The sequence below is a fragment of the Triturus cristatus genome, chromosome 7 (assembly GCF_964204655.1).
Source record: "Triturus cristatus chromosome 7, aTriCri1.1, whole genome shotgun sequence".
In the NCBI taxonomy this organism is placed as follows: domain Eukaryota; kingdom Metazoa; phylum Chordata; class Amphibia; order Caudata; family Salamandridae; genus Triturus; species Triturus cristatus.
In genome coordinates, this window is record NC_140590.1 from 494660133 (window position 1) to 494677243 (window position 17111).

A 17111-nucleotide genomic window follows, 5' to 3' on the forward strand; every position below is an offset into this window, starting at 1 on the left:
TCAACATGAAGTGTCTGTTTTGTATCATGGTCAAAATCAATTACGTTCTGTAATGCAGTTTTCTTGGACCTTACAAACGTTGAAAAATGCCATGGGATTATTTGAATGTGTCTGCACTGTTTTTGCCATTTAATTTGACTGATAAGCAGAAATTAATGTCAATGAAAGACGCAGCATACACATTGTTACATATTGAACAGTTAGAGCAGTTACCATTTTCTGTAGCAGAGACTGATTCAGCTGTGTGGTTAATTCATGGGGTCATTTCACTGCTCATCTCACTATTTCAGTTCACGGCCTGCATGAAACACTATCCAGTAGGTAGGTATGAGCCCCTCTGCAGTACATTTATTCATGAATTGTGGTTACCTTTCACCTACAGATGACAGCGGGCGGATAAGGAAGTTTTCCTTACAGGGGAGGACTGCTATTCCACAGTGGGACATTCCCTAGTCTGTAAATAAGTTAAATTGCCCGGGCCTGTAACATTTCTGCACCTAATCTGGCTTGTTTTTAAAAAGGTACCCCGTCCCAGCTATTATTCCCACACTAACTTTGCTTACTAATGGCAATTATCTCATTTTAGATAATCATGAATGCTGTGGCTTACGAGCCGGCATCCAGTATATATTTCGCAACGGGTTACATGTAAGGGTGGGCGTAGTTGGCAGAGTGCCACTATGCGTAATTCTGCGGAATATATCAAAAACTCAGTGAACTCCGCTCCGCAACTCTGTTCTGTCTCACCCCAATTAATAAAACAGAAACCTCACTTACCCTTGATAAAACAACAAGTAAGTCTATCATTATATGCAAAAATGCATATAGTCATCTCAGTAAAGTGAAAATGAGAATACAGCAAGCAGTGAGAGAGGTGATGGTTTTGGTGTCCTCATTAACCTAGGGAGAGAACCAAGCAGATGCCTTGAACACAAAGAGCACATCATGCTGAACGATTGGTGGTGGTCCCATCCTCCTAGGACCACCCCAAGTACAGTTATGAGCAAAAATACAATCCCAACCAAAGGCCCTGCAAAGCATTATGGGACGAGATTCTAGAGTGCAGTGAATATTATAGTATCCAATATCAAAACATTCCTCAAGGGGCAGGCTCTCAGGCTCAGCTGAGAGCTAATACTATAATATTCACTAAACTCTAAAATCTCGCCCCATAATGCTTTGCTGGGCCTTTGATTGACATTGTATTTTTGCCCATAACTTTGCTTGGGATGGTCCTAGGAGGATGGGACCACCACCGAATTGTTCAGCATGATAAGCTCTTTGTGTTCAAAGCATCTGCTTGCCCTCCCTCTAGGTTAGGAGTGACCCCAAAATCATCACCTCTCTCATTGCCTGGTATTTCTCAAAGTTCACTTTTGTGAATTAGTTATATGCTTTTTAGCATGTAAAGGTAAAGTTGTTTTATCGAAGGGTTGTGGGTGCAGTAGCTAAGTCCACTATGTAGCGGAGTCGGAATTATTGCATGAATTCCGTGTTTTCAATGAAATGCGTAGTTACCAAATCTCTGCAACCTCCGCTAGCGGAGCGGACTTCATTGCCTACGGTTAGTTACATGTTGCAGTAATGTCCTGTTTCCACCCCCGCATTGGATTGTAGATATTTCGCTTTGGCCTTCCATCCCAACTTTGAAAACAGATTTCAATAAACTAAGCAGACTCAAAGCGCCATTGTTTCAACAAGAAGTGGTTTTCACATCATCGCAATAGACCTTCAAATTGCAGGTGGCGTGAACCGCAATTGAGATACACTCGCTGCAAAACACAAATCTCCCACTCCTCTTTGGAGAATTAATTCACCAATTATTTATTGCTTCTGATACAGAAGGCCTTGCCCATTTTTTTAAACTCATGGGATCCAGCCTTGTTTCTTCCTTTCAGACTATTTATGGACTAATACCAGCCTTTATCCATTCTATTTTTTCCAGCGCCTTCGGAGGGTTTCCCTTGGTGCTCCTGTTGATTTGCGGCGTGCCTGTTCTCCTATTATTGCTTCACTATGGATGCTCGATTTGTGGATCTGCCAAACCAGGTCCAGTTGCAGCTGTACCGTGATCAAATGTGGCAGCTTTTTGGTTCTATGCCAGTGACATCCTTTGCCATTGATTACTGGCTGACCTTCCGTTATGCCTACTTCACCTGCGTGCAACCTGTGTTCCACTGCCACTAGTGCCCTTTTCAATGGGCCCTGGAAGCCTGCCTCTCCAATACCACACACGCTGCCCTGGATTACGATCCGCTATTGGGTCCGTTGAAGGCCCATGATCAGACATGTGCCATGGTTAGGCATCTGTTGTGCTATCCTCCCCTTAGACCTATGACAGTCTTGAGTACCTGTGCCCGTGTGCAGCGCCTCATTGATCGAAGTTTCATCGAAGTTGACGTAGATTGCCCTGGCATGCTCCTAACAGCCTCTGAATATGAGGAGCATGAGTGCTCGTTCGATCTACTAAACTGGATGGCATCCCTTTTTACTATGGAAGGAACAGACAACATTCTGGAGTACATGGCATTTACTTGGGGTGGGCGGAATTTGCGTAGTCGCGCTACGCAAAGCTCCGCGAAACGGTAAAAAATCTCAGCGAGCACGCAGAAATTCCTCCCATTCGCGATGCTTTTTTCCTGTTCACGACTCTGTTTGCGTGCTCGGGGGAAATATCTCACGAACACGCAATTTGAAAGCGCGAACAAGCAAAAAATTCCGCCAAGTCGTGGATCGCGGAATCTTTGGCAATTCTGCGTTCTCCGCGGAACGCAAAATTAGCCAAATTCCGCGAGCGGAACGTAATTTACCGCCCAGGCCTAGCATTTACCCACCACATTTAAATCTCCGAAGACTACCTATGAATGGATGGATTTTTAAGTGTCCAGTCGGCAACATTTTTCCATCTTGCAAATACATGAAATTTTGATTTGGCTACATGACTGTCCTTATTGGAATTACGCTTAGACACTTTACCTCTGCTTATTTTCTATTTTTTGTCTTAGCATAGAGCTAACGACCTGGCCAAGGGGAGGGTGTCACGTGGCCCATAGGGACATTGCTGTTTTTCACTAACTTAGCATGAGCAAGTTGCAGCTTGCCTGCTGCTATTGCGCACGTTACTACACATCTTTATTTTTGCAATATTTCACTGACTGCTTTCACATGAGTACTCAACGCTGTGTTCACACTATGCATGTTCCTGCGATTTTGACTGAACATTATGTGCAAGGTCGAACAACAATGCCCCTTGTTATTTTGTTCTCGCCAGCCCTTAGACAAAACGTACTGAGGGAGCTGTTCTGTTGTTTGGACAACGTACTTTGTTTTTTAGTGGGTACACAAGTTAAGTGAGACACTGTGGGGAGATGGACCTTACCAGGGAGAAGAGCGAGACAGCACCTATGATGTAGATCTACAATCTATAGGCTGAGGTATGAGGTCTGCTGACAAAGCCCAGAGAACTTCTAATATATAATAATACTTCCTCTTAGCAAGGGGAGTGAGGTTAGGCTCCATTGTCTTTTCTATGATGACATCTCCCTTCATGACATATGGACTAGCTGCTATGCTGACTATATTTGTACTATGCATTTTCCTGCTGGTCGTGGCACGTATACTGCATGTTAGTTAACATGAATGTTTTAAACTATTTCGTATTTCTATCAGATCTTATTGTGGAGGAGTACAAGAGTGCGAGCGAAAGGGTGTGTCTTGTTACTACGATTCCTGAGAGATCTGGGAGTGTGTTGTGGGGTGTCTAATCATTTGCTTCTCTGTGAGTGAGTAGGAGAGCAAGTGAGACACTATAGCTAGTCGGTCCGGGGCTCGTGGGCACTAAGGTGGTAGGAAGACCCAGTCCCTATACACCAAGATCCCATAATCGTGCGCATAGTTCTGTGTTTGTGCAGAATCCCTGAAACAAGATCAGTTGGATGTTCTGTTATTACATGTTAGAACGTGGATTAGTTCATTTTCAATACTGTAACTGCTTGATTCACATGTGAAACCAAATATAATTCACATACAGCTATTTTAAGGAAGTGTACTTTTGAGTCACATCTTACTTGTAACAAACATTGACAAGGCAATATATTATTATTTTTGAATAGCGTATAGAGAATATGTGTTTATTTGGCTTTACTAAATGGTATGGCAGTTATAGCAGAAGCAGCAGGGCAAGCTTTTCTAACACAATAAAAGCAGATTGACTAATGGAAGTGTGAGTGTCAGTGTCTCTGTGTGTGAGTGTGAAAGAGTACAAATGCATGAAAGAGTGCAAGAGATATAGGGGCACATGCATCATTGGGAATTGTGGTTACAAAGGAGCAGATTCGCAGAATCTGCCCCTTTGCAACCGCAATTTTTGCATTTGGGATGCATCATCCAAATGCAAAAAACGCTATTTAAGTAATCGCTAATTTTGCGATTACTTAAATTGCAATTGCATTTAGGGAATCGCAAATTGCGAATCCCTAAATGCACTGCAACAACAACAAAAAATTGTGATTTCTCATCTAAGAAACGCAAATTACCATCAACTCAAAGTTAATGGTTCTATGTTGCGCACATACATGCTCTTGGGGCATGTGTGTGTGCCACATGTTTTTAAATTGTAATTTCAGGGGTGCATCAGGGTGTCCTTTTGCACCCTTGAAATTGCATGCACAATTTGCGAGTACCTATTTGGTACTCGCAAATTGTGCATGCAATTCCCATTCATTCCTATGGGCCTCTGGGCCCATAGGAATGAATGGGAAGCAATGCCTTATTTGCGATTTACAATTTGCGAGTCGCCAATAAGGAATGGCAATTTTTTTTGTGATTCTTCCATGCATAAAGAATTGCGATTCCTAAATTGCGATTTCTTAAAAATCGCTATTTAGGAATTGCAATTCCTAACTTTGAAGCATGTGGCCCATAGTGAGAATGTGCGTGTGAAAGAATGTGTGTGTGTCAGTGTATGTGTGATATGTGTGCAAGTGTGCTGCTGGTCTGGCAAACTGGAGGTTATTCTTGCCTTATCAACAAGGGCACTAATAGAACATGGATGGGAGGTGCTACCTATGGCAAACTGCAGGCCCTGAAATGCTTCTATTAAGACACCATCATTGGCTGTGGGTAGTCGGACTGTCTAACTGAAAAAAACTTTAGCTCAGTCCTACCCAGCAGAAGGGACCCAGAACATATGCCACCTCACCTGGCTGTAGGCTCTGACATGATGCACGTTATTCTTAGCATACTGGGTGGATCCATAGCAAAATGTTGGAACTGATATTTGAGGTAACTTTTGTCATAAGAATTCCTGTACTCATTTTATTCGGAGGTATCAATGGCAAAATGCTGACCCTTGTATACCGGTGGAAGGTTTTAGAGGTACCTGTAACTGAAGTATCTGTGGTAACTTTTTGGTACTGTCATATTGATTGTACTCCTTGGCATAATGGCCTCACCCCAAAAATGAGTACCTTGGTAGAATGAAAGTAATGTCTGACTTGACATTTGAAAAAAACGAGAACAACTCCTAGGGAATGTGAGGCTTCCCTGGTGCACCATGAAAGTACTGGAATATTTCACAAATACCCATAAAAGTATGTGGCGTTTTAGTAAACTTGATCCCAAAACTTTCAAAAAGTTTAAAGGGGAGGAGTCTGCTCTCCCTCAAATCATCTACAAGAAATTAAATAACTTGATTTGCTTGTTGGAATTTGCAGAAATATCAGTCCCCACCACTTACATAGATCTTTTTCCTAAAAAAAATGGGTATGCGGTTAGCTCTCACCCCAATTCTTGCCCTGCCCCATTGCTGGGCGCAGGACTGGCTATAGGGCGGTGGAACTGGTGCAGCCGTACCTGCCATTGACTTTGGTGGGGGGCGCTTTGTTTAAAAATAATTTTTGGTGTAAAAGCAAATGAACTTTCTTGTGCATCAGGTAGCATTCAGGCAACAATAAAAATATCAAGATAACTTTGATGATGAATGTTCCTACTAGTGAGAGTTCAGATTTTTGTCTAGTTGCAGTTTTGGCTCATCGTAAAGTAGCACTGAGGGTTAATGTGCCTGCTGCAAAGAACGTGTACTATGCAGGTCACAGAACTGAGTGTGAGTGAAATATGGGTAGCACTATCAAAAATGATATGTATGTTAGAGAGAGGCTACGGAGAGATGAGGTGTACTGGTGGAGAGTGGTAGTGTGGGAATTTATGGAGAAGGGGGGTATGGGGAGGAGAGCGCCAAGAAAGGCTGTAGTAACAGCTGCCAACAGCGCTGGATCTGGCCCTGGCTGGGAGTCTACAAGCCCCCCCAATAGTAGCTCGGGTCTACTAGAGCCCCTGGCTAGTGTTATGCTACAATGAGCCAATATTCGCACATATGTTTGTCAGTTCTTCTCAGTCCCTTGCCACACATCCTGGTCTCACAGCAGTACAACAGAGACGGCTACTTGCGTAGGTATGAGTTGCCAGAAATGTATGGTTCCTATGCTTTTTATCAAACACAATTAGAGTTGGTTAATTTCAATTTATGTCTTTCTTTATTGAAAGGAAAGCAGCAGCGTCCTTCCGGGCACAATGCCCTTTGCAATACGTTGAGGGAGTACAATCAATTGTCGTGTAACTTGGCTATGCAACAGTTTACTTCCAGGGTTACAAACAAATCTTTAAAAAGAGCAGATAACTATAAGCGAACCCTAGAAAATAGCTGAGTGCGCCCGAGTCACAGTGTTGTGCATGGCAGCAGACGTCTCGTACAGAGAGTCCAAAATGATTTCTGAGGTCTGTTATGTTTTTGTTTCTAAATTCTTTGTCCTTCTGTGTCTCATAGGCCGGGTATCGTTCTTCACTTCTGGCTCCGAAAATCTCCACCGCGTTGAAAAAGTGCGCTGGGGCACTCGCTACGCCATCACCATCTCCTTCACCTGCAACCCGGACCACGGAATCGGGGATCCGTCACTGACGTAGCCACCGCCTGCGTCCTCGTCGACAACGACTCCGCGTCAGCGCAGCAAACCCTGCGGGAAGAAAAAGGACGTTAGATTAGCAATTTAGGTCAATTTTAAAGGAAACCAGCTCTGTTTTTTTCACATAATGGTTTCAATAACATTTATCGGAATGGTGTCAGAATAAAACTTAATTTTGTAGTTTTTTTTTTTTAAACATTATGCCAATATATGAATCTCAACAGACGTTTGTGACGGATGAACATTTTTTGCACCTTTATGTCATTGATTTGTTTCCGTACATTTCAGGGATGTAGGAAATGAGTTTGAGAGAAACTGACGCAAGAACATGAGACTATCACACCTAACCTCCGTCAAAGCACTGAGCCAGTGACAGCGCGCTGACTGGCACACTCACTACAGGCACGTTATTATATGCCTGCATGCATTTGTAAGGGAATATTTAAGTATACACCTGTGTGCTGCAAATTATATAATTCACAGAACTAGATCACGTTGCCTCACTCCTGATTGCATGGTTGGACTTGCGATTTGAAGTTAATTAAGGAACATTAGCTCTGGTCCCATCGCTGTGTGTCTGGATGTATTGCAGGTTTGATCGTGTAATTCTGGTGATTTAAAATAGATCCGGCATATTTAAAATGCTCACGTCAGATGTTAGGACACAGCCAAGAAGACAGGGAAGCACATTAAAACCACGCACGCGTTTATTTGCCATTGACTTGCTGACAGCCCAGAATCATCCAGTTATTTTTTACAATTGTATCTGTCGTTTTTTTTTTTTGGGGGGGGGGGGGGGGGGGTGTAACAGCTGAAAGTTACACCTGAAATCCACCAACTTTCTCTCTCCTGACTCTTCTTTGACAAATCACGTGGAAAAGAATCGCTTTACTTTGCTACTTTATGTAAATGCATTGCAACCCACACTCCACATACAGGACAAAGTACAACGTGCTGCCCGATTTACACTACAAGTGTGTCAAAGAATAAGAAGGAAGCAAACTGAGAAAGTTGTAAAACGTTTAGTAAATAACAGAAGATACATAGGGCAAATAAAACGTCTCGGTGATTCTAGCATTCGGGCCATTCAGTGACAGCTCGCTGTGTATTCTGGTTTCATTGTGTACCTTGTTCTTGCTTAACCAATTAACATTTTTCCCTGCTGTTGAGTAAAGTGAAGGTTTGTTTCCCTTTAATTGTGTAGAGTCAAGAATTATTACCTTTTCAATTCACACTTGCCATTGTTGGAAAGCGGCGTAGGTTTTTGACTGGTGTATCATTCCTAGTTTATCTGTTTACATTGGCTACTGGAAAACTTCTTTTTGGTGCCCCACCGGCTGAAAGCAATGGTTTTCACGACTAACCCACGCCCAATCTGTACCTCCTGTCCGAGAAGCTTCAGCCAGTTAGCTCCTGGTGTTTCATGCCAGAACTGCATGGAGGTAATTAGGTAACAAGTTCCAGTCTATGCCCAAGTAGAGTCTGGCACCGGATGTGCCCATCAAATTCATTGCAAGATGTCGGCAGTCAGGTCTCTGTGAGGGAATTCTGATAAATGTTATGCTGAGTCAATGAGCAAATTCCTACTGGTTTGAGGGTGCCAGCAAGTGTATGTGGGCCTTTCGCCCCACTCTTCCAGTAGGAGCTTTCTGTAGGTGTCTGCCTTTGTTACAGCTAACTCCAGCGATAGTCATGATGCTAGGAATGCTGCAGTGCATGATGGTCCTTTGACCCCAGGTAGGATCTTTACTGCTTCCCAGTCAGTGATATCACTTTGGGGCAATGAAGATTACATTCTAGGTAAACGTTTCCCTAATTTGGGGGTTGGGACGCACTGGTAGGTCGTGTACCGATTTTTGGTGGGTCGCAAAAGTCCTGGTCTGTTGACAAGTACAATTCAAAATAATTAGTCCTGTTTATGCACCACCGCAAATGTGCCGAACAATGTCCCTAAGTCCAGTTTTAAAACAAACCTCTGCGAGTCGGCGTGAACCGTCCGATATTTGTTGCTGCTATTTTGTTTTACCCCACAAAGCCATTCCAACAAAGAATGTGCTCACTATCTCTGATCCTACATAACCACACCACTCTTGTACGACTTTCATGTATAAATTGGAAAATATGGATGATGCCTGTCCCAGAGTTACTGTCTTGGGATTTGGGGAATCTGACTTGGGTCAACACCGCTTGATTCTGGCCCGATCCCTTACTTTCCTGTGTTTAAATAAAATGAACGTTACCTTGTGTAATGCAATCTGGGGTGCATGTAAAGTGCTCCAATGCTCTTGGCCCTTATTCAAGATATATGAAACTGCTATATATATATATATATATATGTCCAAAAGGAACCACCGTGCCTTATTTTAACACTGGTATCAATGGCAACATTTTTCAGCGGCCTTTTGATTATACTGAACGGATGCCTCAGGCCTGCACCCCACTGTGAAGAGCGTTCCAGCTCCAGACGCCAGTGCAATCTGCCACTTTTATGGTTAGATCGCAATTTTGGCCATAGTCTGATATCGAAGGACATGGTCAAGGTCGTGACGTTTACAAACAGCTTCTGTTATTACATTAAACGTTCGCCTCATGTCCATTAAAGCTGTATGGGCCAGGAAGGGGTGACGTTAAAAAATGTAGGGTAGTGTTTCTAAAAGTTTGGAAAGCATTGTTCTAGATGACTCTTTACATTTTTATAGCCGGAGGCTCAGCCACTATATTTAAGACACGTATTGTATTGTATGATGGAGAGAAGATTTCTGCATGGAAGCCACATAAAGCACCCTTTCCTTCCTTTTCTTTTCTAGTCCTCCTTGTTTTGTTACATGGCAAAGGGAATTGCTTTATTCAACTAGACTGGATGAGTTGCACCATAGGCAGTGACGTTGCTAGGGGGTCGATTGGTGGGGCCAGTTGCCCATCTGTAAATATCTTGTACTGCTGCTGGCTTGATACCTGTTGTCTGTGTGTGAATGAGACTGAGATGTTTGTACTACTGCTGCATGTGCTGTACATGTTTTGTAGTTTGATGGAGAAGCTTGCACTGTTGATGCTCCTGTGGTCCCTCTACTGAGATTCACAGGGTAGTATAGGGTTTCAGTGCCTGGGAGGATGGAGCATCCCAACATGACAGGGTCACTTTCCCCTTCGACTCCCAACAGGCCTGGCAAACAAACCACTATATACATATAGTGTGACCGAACCACTACGGGCGTATAGGTGTGACTATAATGAAAGACGCAAGGGCAGCTGTCATGGGCTCCTTATTTATTAACATAGGGGCTCCACTAAATGTGACTGCAGCCAGCTGTTTCCTCCTTCCACGATAACTAATGAGAGGAGGAGGAGGAGATGACCGCAGTTTTGGTTTCTCATTGTCATGGCAAGTGTGTGCCTGGCCTAATACCTTCATGTCTCCAAACATGATGGAGAGACCAGATGTACTCCTAATAGTTTCTATTATCACTATAGATTGGATTGAATGGGACAGCTGTCAGCTGTTCCATCCCCCCTTTCTTGTCCATCGGATTAATCCTTTTAAAAACGAATTCTAGATCCTGCCAGACTAGGCTGGTGCAGTTTGGCAGCCAGTATAAAGTACAATTCATAATTGTTTTCACAGGTATTAAGTCTTGTATTGTACCATGGGCGGTCCTCGTTCTACTTGTTTATAAATATAGTAGATATTCTGTCGAGATCTGGTAGCATGGGGGGGGTTATTTTTGTTCTGTTTACTTTAAACATATTCCTGACCTTTTGATACAGTCCTTCTTCTCAATCTTCCACAGGACCAGGGGTGTTCGGATGGGAGGTTCTAAAGGTACCACTTTTATGCCTGGTGCCAGCTTTTGTGTGGGTGTACTCCGTGATCTACCCCCAATCCTGGTTCTGGTCAGTTCTTCCCCTGGCTCCAAACTGACTAGGATGACAAAGGCAATGGCAGGACTGATGTTGGGTTCCGTTGTGCGGGCAGCAGGCAGGGCCCTTTGGAATGTTATCACGGAAGGGTATACATTCTCCTCAGCCCTCCTATCAGGAAGATCCTCTCCAGCAGTGGTTTGTTCATATGAGCGCAGGGGCATTGACCCCCTGCTGCTGCGAGCCACTATCGCCAAGTCTAATTTTGACTATTTATATTAGCCCCATACTGTACGTATACCTCCATTCATTTAAGTCCTTATGGGCGGGGCTACAGAGCTTTCATTGGGTGGGATGAGCAGCTGAGACAGAAACTGACCTGTGCATGTCCAATTGGCCGGTATTGTTGCTCTGGCCAGACTGACTAGTGCAGTTCAGGCTTCTACATTGAAGACTACCATAGAGCTGCTCAGTTAAGGTACAGCCCCTTCGGTCTTCAATGGAGCGTCATGCTCGCATGCCCCAACCAATCCTAGCTCTGCTCTTATGATGCTTAATATTATATGCAGCATAAGAGCAGTGTTTGGATTGGCTGGGGAGCTTGGACTCCTGCTATGGAAGAAGCAAGCAAGTACTCAGAATGGGATATGGCCACAAAAGTACATGTATATCCAGGGATTGGCTCAGCTGTTCAAGTTGCCGTGCAGCATTAAAGTTGGTGAAGACCCCCCCCTGAAAAGAGACAAACTTCTATAGGACGAAAAGATTCACTTCCTGTGAGACGCACACTTTCTCATAACAATTTGCCGTGATTTGCTAGATGCTCACATCAAATTCTACGTATGTTTTGTGAAAGGAGGCTGGAGGCAAGCATTGTTGAGACAACTATTAATTAAGGGGGCAGATCGGATTTCATTTTTGTGTAACTAATACAGTGTGACTGAAGCTTAATTTGAGCATGGGGAGGCATCTAACTGTGCCCAGCATGTTTGAAATAGCCCGGTAACTCCCCTCTTGGGTTTTTAACAAGTAGAACTTCCCTGATGTGTTCTGCTGTTCATTCCGATTGCATCCTTCTAACCTCATGCTGAAAATAAATCCAGCTGAATTTGCATTAGAGTCACTCAGCCAAAAATGGGTTTCAGCAATACAGACATGTTTTTCCCCTGAAATTGCTTTGCAATTTCGCAGGCTTTTCGTGCATAAGTATTATCATTACACCTGCACTCTTTTAGTAGTAACTGTGATGCGTTTCAGCTGAGGTATTGATTCAGGAAATATATTCTGAATTACACATGACATTCTGCTTTTGTTATTTCAAATGTTAGTACATCTATGTATTTGTTTGCAGGAAAGAAGGCTCTATATTTAATGCGTGTCTTGCCTGACGAATTAGGACTTAAACATTATCACCATGAGACAAGAATCTTTATTATGTATAAAGAGGATTTAAGATTTAGTTGACAAATTAATAAATAAGTGACAGACTTTAGATGTAAAATCTTTGAATGCAGCTTTTGGAGCACTGTATAATTTCCCCATCGTTCAAAGGGGTGTTGTCCTCTCTAAGACTGCATCTGTTTTCCACTGAACGAAAATTGTATTGATGCTATTTTTAACTATTGCTATCTGTAGCCTGATTAAGAGCGCCATGAAAATGTAATTGTTTTATTGGTGCACATATGGAGACAAAATTGTGCCCAGCATGTTTGAAATAGCTCAGCAAGGCATGTGCATATTTTTGCAATGCAGACTATGCCTGGTATAAATAGCACCTGGGATAATGAGCCGTGTTGTTATTGGTGCTTTCAGCCACCTCCGCAGGGGGTCTTTTCATCATCGCTGTAATTTACCCGCCCGGCGGAGCTGAGAGAGAGTCGGTTCCGGACCCCCATGTGGTGCCAATACCTGTAGAGCAGAGATATCAGGTACACGCACATGCGCACGCACACGCACACACACACACATCTCCCCCCCTCTTCCGTATGCCAGTCGGGCTCACTTCACATGTAAAGTCAAATTTACCCCTAACTTTTATGCCACACCATTTTGAAAAGTCATCAGCCACCACTGATCCTATCCCCTCACACTTAAGTGTCCTTTGGCTCACTGCCTGGAGGTAAAATATAACCCACAACAGGAGAGCCATCCACAATCATGTGACCTGGGTCACTGGCAGGAAGAGAGTTAGTATGGCCAGAAAAATACAGACTTTCATAAAAGTGGCAATTATAGAATTGTAAACTAAAATCCAACTTCAGCATTTAAGATGATTTTAAATTACAATTCATTTATATGTGAACATCATTTCTCTACCTGTTCTCAATCTTAAATTGGCACATAATAAATGTAATCAGGGTGTTAGCCTATGGGAGAGGTAGGCTTTACAACAGTGAAAAACTACATTAAGATTTTTTCACTGTCAGGACATGCAAAATTTGAACCCACGTGTTCTACTTTATAAATACCATGCACCCTACCCTATGAGCCCATAGGGTCCACATTTGGCGTGACAAAGACATATTAACAAGGAAGAATTAGGCCTGGCAAGAGGTTTATTTTGCCAAGTTGAAATGGCAGTTTAATACTGCACTACAGGCTGCAATAGCAGGCCTGAGACATGGTTTGCAGCAATACTTTAGTGGGTAGCACAATGAGTGCTGTTGCCCACTAGTAGCATTTAATTTACAGGTCCTGGGTACAGGTAGTACTGTTTACTAGGGACTTACAAGTAAATTAAATGTGGCACTTAGGTGTAGGCCAATGTTTCCTCCTCCACAGGGCTAGAACACTACTTGACCTAAAGGATTGAAATGGTGCCACAGTTTTGTGGTGGCTGTCTGGACCACATTGCTACTTGATAACGTGATGGTTACCCAGATGTTTCCGAGAAAAGGTGCAACTATTCACGTGCCCAGGTAAAAAATGTGAGTAGTCTTTTACCCTTGTGCAGAAAAGCTCAACACTCCCTTATCTTGCCGAATGTGTACACCTGGTTCTTAAGAAGCAATATTACACATACTTGAATTTGGCCCAGATTTCTGCTCCCAGGATAAATTCAGCTGTGATGCAAAGCACAGAAATGGTTGGGAGTCAGTATTTGGAGAAACTTGGCTCTCAGAAGGGTTGGTGTCATAAGCATGCTGTTTTGGCATTCTATGTTTCTTTACCCCACTTTAGATGCAGTAATCTTTAAGTCTGGGCTTTGTATATATGTTTGATCACTTTTTCAAAGAGATATATTTGACGGAAAGAACGAGCCGTCATTGAAACAGATACATTTGGAAGTAAAAAACAAATGTCGTGCAGTTCAAGCTGCTCACAGTTTTCCTCAGTTCCTCTCACTGGACCACGTTGGCCTGTCCTATCACTCTTCTCATGCAGTGCCCTTGTTCAGTCCCTTTGAGGTGACAGCATTGACCCATACCCTCATACGGTCCTATCACTGGCAGTTGAGGATCTAGCTTTAGCCTGAATACAATGTCAAGGCCTTTCACTGGGAAACGAAGGCGTCTGCTTCTTACCTTCAGACTTCCTGTGCCTTTCTCCGCAGGGTACGCATCATCCCCTCTTACCTTCCCTTGACAGTTCTGGTTCCTCTGACTGAAGTAAAGTACCCCTCTCTCTTCGTAGACTTCACCAAAACCAGTCTTAGGCAAGTAAACGACCATTGCAGGCAACAAACCACCCTCCTAATGATTTTATAGTCGCGGATTCGTGTAATGCTTTTTACTTTATCACTGCCCACACCTTTGTCGTGCAATAGTGCCAGACCACCTGTGTTTACAATATTAAACGTGGGATACCGGAGCCTTTCTGGGCGGAGTGGTGTCTCCGCCTAGCGTTCATTTCAGCCTGTAGAAAAGCAATAGACTTAGAGTTACAAATCAGGTGTGGCTGGTGCACAAGGGCTTTGGGGCTACGCCCCATCTCTTTTGTGGCCTCTCTATTGAAACATTTACTTAAAACCGTTTATGGACAGTTTTCTGCCGGACCCTTGCCCGGAGTTGAAAAGTAGTGCACTTCACAAGCATACTCTGCCTATGTGAGCCTCTGGGCATGTTGCTGATGCTGGCATGCAGCGCTGGCAGGCCTTATGCACACGCAGCCGCCATAGGTTTTGATGGCGTAGGTGATGTCCCTTGCTTAGCCACTCCTTTACCCTGAGTGCAGATAGAAAACAGCCTGGGACATTTAAATATCCAGCCCAGGCTTTAAAAGGCTGCATGTCATTTAACTGTTGGTACTCCACCCTGTCCTATCTTCCCCAAGGGTGTGTGAGATCAACAAGCCCCACTGATCACACCCCACTCGGTTATGAGAAGGGGAAAGGGTGGGTTAAGAAGCACGTGACCCGGCGTCACAGAGCTTCGTAAGGCATCTTTCTGGAATGTCAGGTCACAGCCACATTTCATTAATTGTATGTGATGTTGCTTGAAATACCCCTGGTCCCTGGAAGCAGGAGAAGAGCTCATTGAAATATATATAAGTCGCTGAATGGCATCCTCCAATGGTTGTCTTGGAGACAAGAGTATGTAACCTGACTTGACCGAAAGTCATAAACATGCCCACGGAAGCCTTGATTGGAGCAGAGCATTGCATGACAAACACGCAAGTAAGTTGGAGTCTGCATATTTGTCTATAGAGGTGAAGGTTCTGGCCTACACTCAGCCTCCATGTCTCTCTAAGGGCTGGTGTCTCTCTACAGCAGCAATGCATGCAATGTTAACTGCATCATCGCCAGGACTAGTAAATCGGCGATGCTTGTTTATTCCTGTGCAGATCAGTTACTTCATGTCCCACTTCACATTAAAGAGCTGTACTCTGCAGCTGTAAACAAGCATTAACAAAGCTGCTAATTGTAGCTTTCTATTAGTGATACTGCTGGTTACGCGATGGATGCGGCTGTGTGCAGTTGTGTGAGTGAATGCTTGTAGGAGTTGACTGAGTGGCCGAGTACATGTGGGTGGCTAGGCCTATGAGTTGAGTGAATGGCAGTGGATAGCTTAATGTGGATGAGCGAATGTGAAGGGGTGGGTGAAAAAAGGCAGTGGTGAGGGTGAGGGAATTGTTGAATGCAGGTGGGTGAGTACGTGAATGAAAGTAAGTGTGTAGGTGAATGTGGGAAGATTAGGGTGTAGCGGGGAGCATGCGTCAGAGCACCATAAAGAGACTAAAATAAAGCATGCAGTCCTCAGTAAAGCCTCTTAATAAAAAAAGACAACAGTGAATGGGTGAGTAATGAGATTTGAGATAATCAGTGGGAGTGTCGGTGAATAAGAATGTGGGTGGGTGGAGTCAAAAGATAATAATGTTAATGCAGGCTTGAAAGGATTGTAGCCTGTTACAGCCTCTTGGCCAGGTCTGAAACCTCAGTGGACTTATGCATTCACCATAGAGGTGTGTGTTTGACTCCCTGGCCAGAGGTTCAAGCCCCGGCATGTCCACTCATCCGCACATGAGGTCGTTAATAAGAACAATTGAGTTGTATAGCATGGAATATGTGTTATTCAGCCACAACATACCCAGGGGTGAACATGTGCTCCGTAAATACATAAATGAATATTTCTGCCGCTGGCTTTCTTGGACTTCGAGATATGGATTCATAATATTCTTCAAACACTCCCTCTCCTTAATAGAGTGGCCTTGATTTGTGATAATGGTAAATAATAAAGACGGTTGCTCTATTTAGACGTCCTACAGTTTGGCACTCTCATCACAACACAAACTGTCACACAATGAACACACGTACGGTCACAAACGTACAGATCCGCACAGCTGCAGGCGAAGCAAACCGATTCCCTCAAATACACACAAACAAAATGCATACATGGGCATACACTGCGAGAGACCCCCCCACACACAAGATGAAGACAAACAAACTAGCGCAAACAAAGGAACACACATGCATCCGAGAAAGTGGGCTAGGCTTTCAAATAATTGTATTCTCAAATTACAAAACAAAGCTCGCACAATGCCTGGCACCATGCCCAGGAAGGTCATGACATTGCTCCAAGCATGGCTAAACAGCTGATCAGCATGCAATGCCGTGCACAGAAACGCCGCATGCCAGCAGCAAATGATTTCTTCACTGGTGTGAAACGAGTGAAATTGGTTTTCAAGCAAGTGTTTAAGTATTATCTCACAATTGTGCCCGACCACTTATGAAGAATGGAAACATTCACCAAGGGAGCAACTAAGGAGCTGGAAAGCTCGCTTACCTGCCTTTTGTCAGCCCCACCCAGGATGGTCCTACTAAATTGGCCAATTAGATATTGTTGACATTTTTAATAT

At 43.7% G+C, this 17111-nt stretch overlaps 2 protein-coding genes across 5 annotated transcripts in view; one reads left to right on the forward strand and one right to left on the reverse strand.

Annotated features, from left to right (window-relative positions):
* OGFOD3 (2-oxoglutarate and iron dependent oxygenase domain containing 3) overlaps positions 1-8155 on the forward strand; it is a 1085915-nt gene extending 1077760 nt beyond the window's left edge. For all 4 annotated transcript variants that reach the window (XM_085616866.1, XM_085616868.1, XM_085616865.1 and 1 more), the window contains one exon: positions 6824-8155. In XM_085616866.1, the coding sequence (XP_085472992.1) occupies positions 6824-6960 (137 nt within the window). In that variant the 3' untranslated portion in view covers positions 6961-8155. The remainder of the gene's footprint in view (positions 1-6823) is intronic.
* UTS2R (urotensin 2 receptor) overlaps positions 6884-17111 on the reverse strand; it is a 375701-nt gene continuing 365473 nt past the window's right edge. Inside the window, exon 3 of the mRNA XM_085616864.1 lies at positions 6884-7010. The gene's annotated coding sequence lies outside the window, so the exon portion shown is untranslated. The remainder of the gene's footprint in view (positions 7011-17111) is intronic.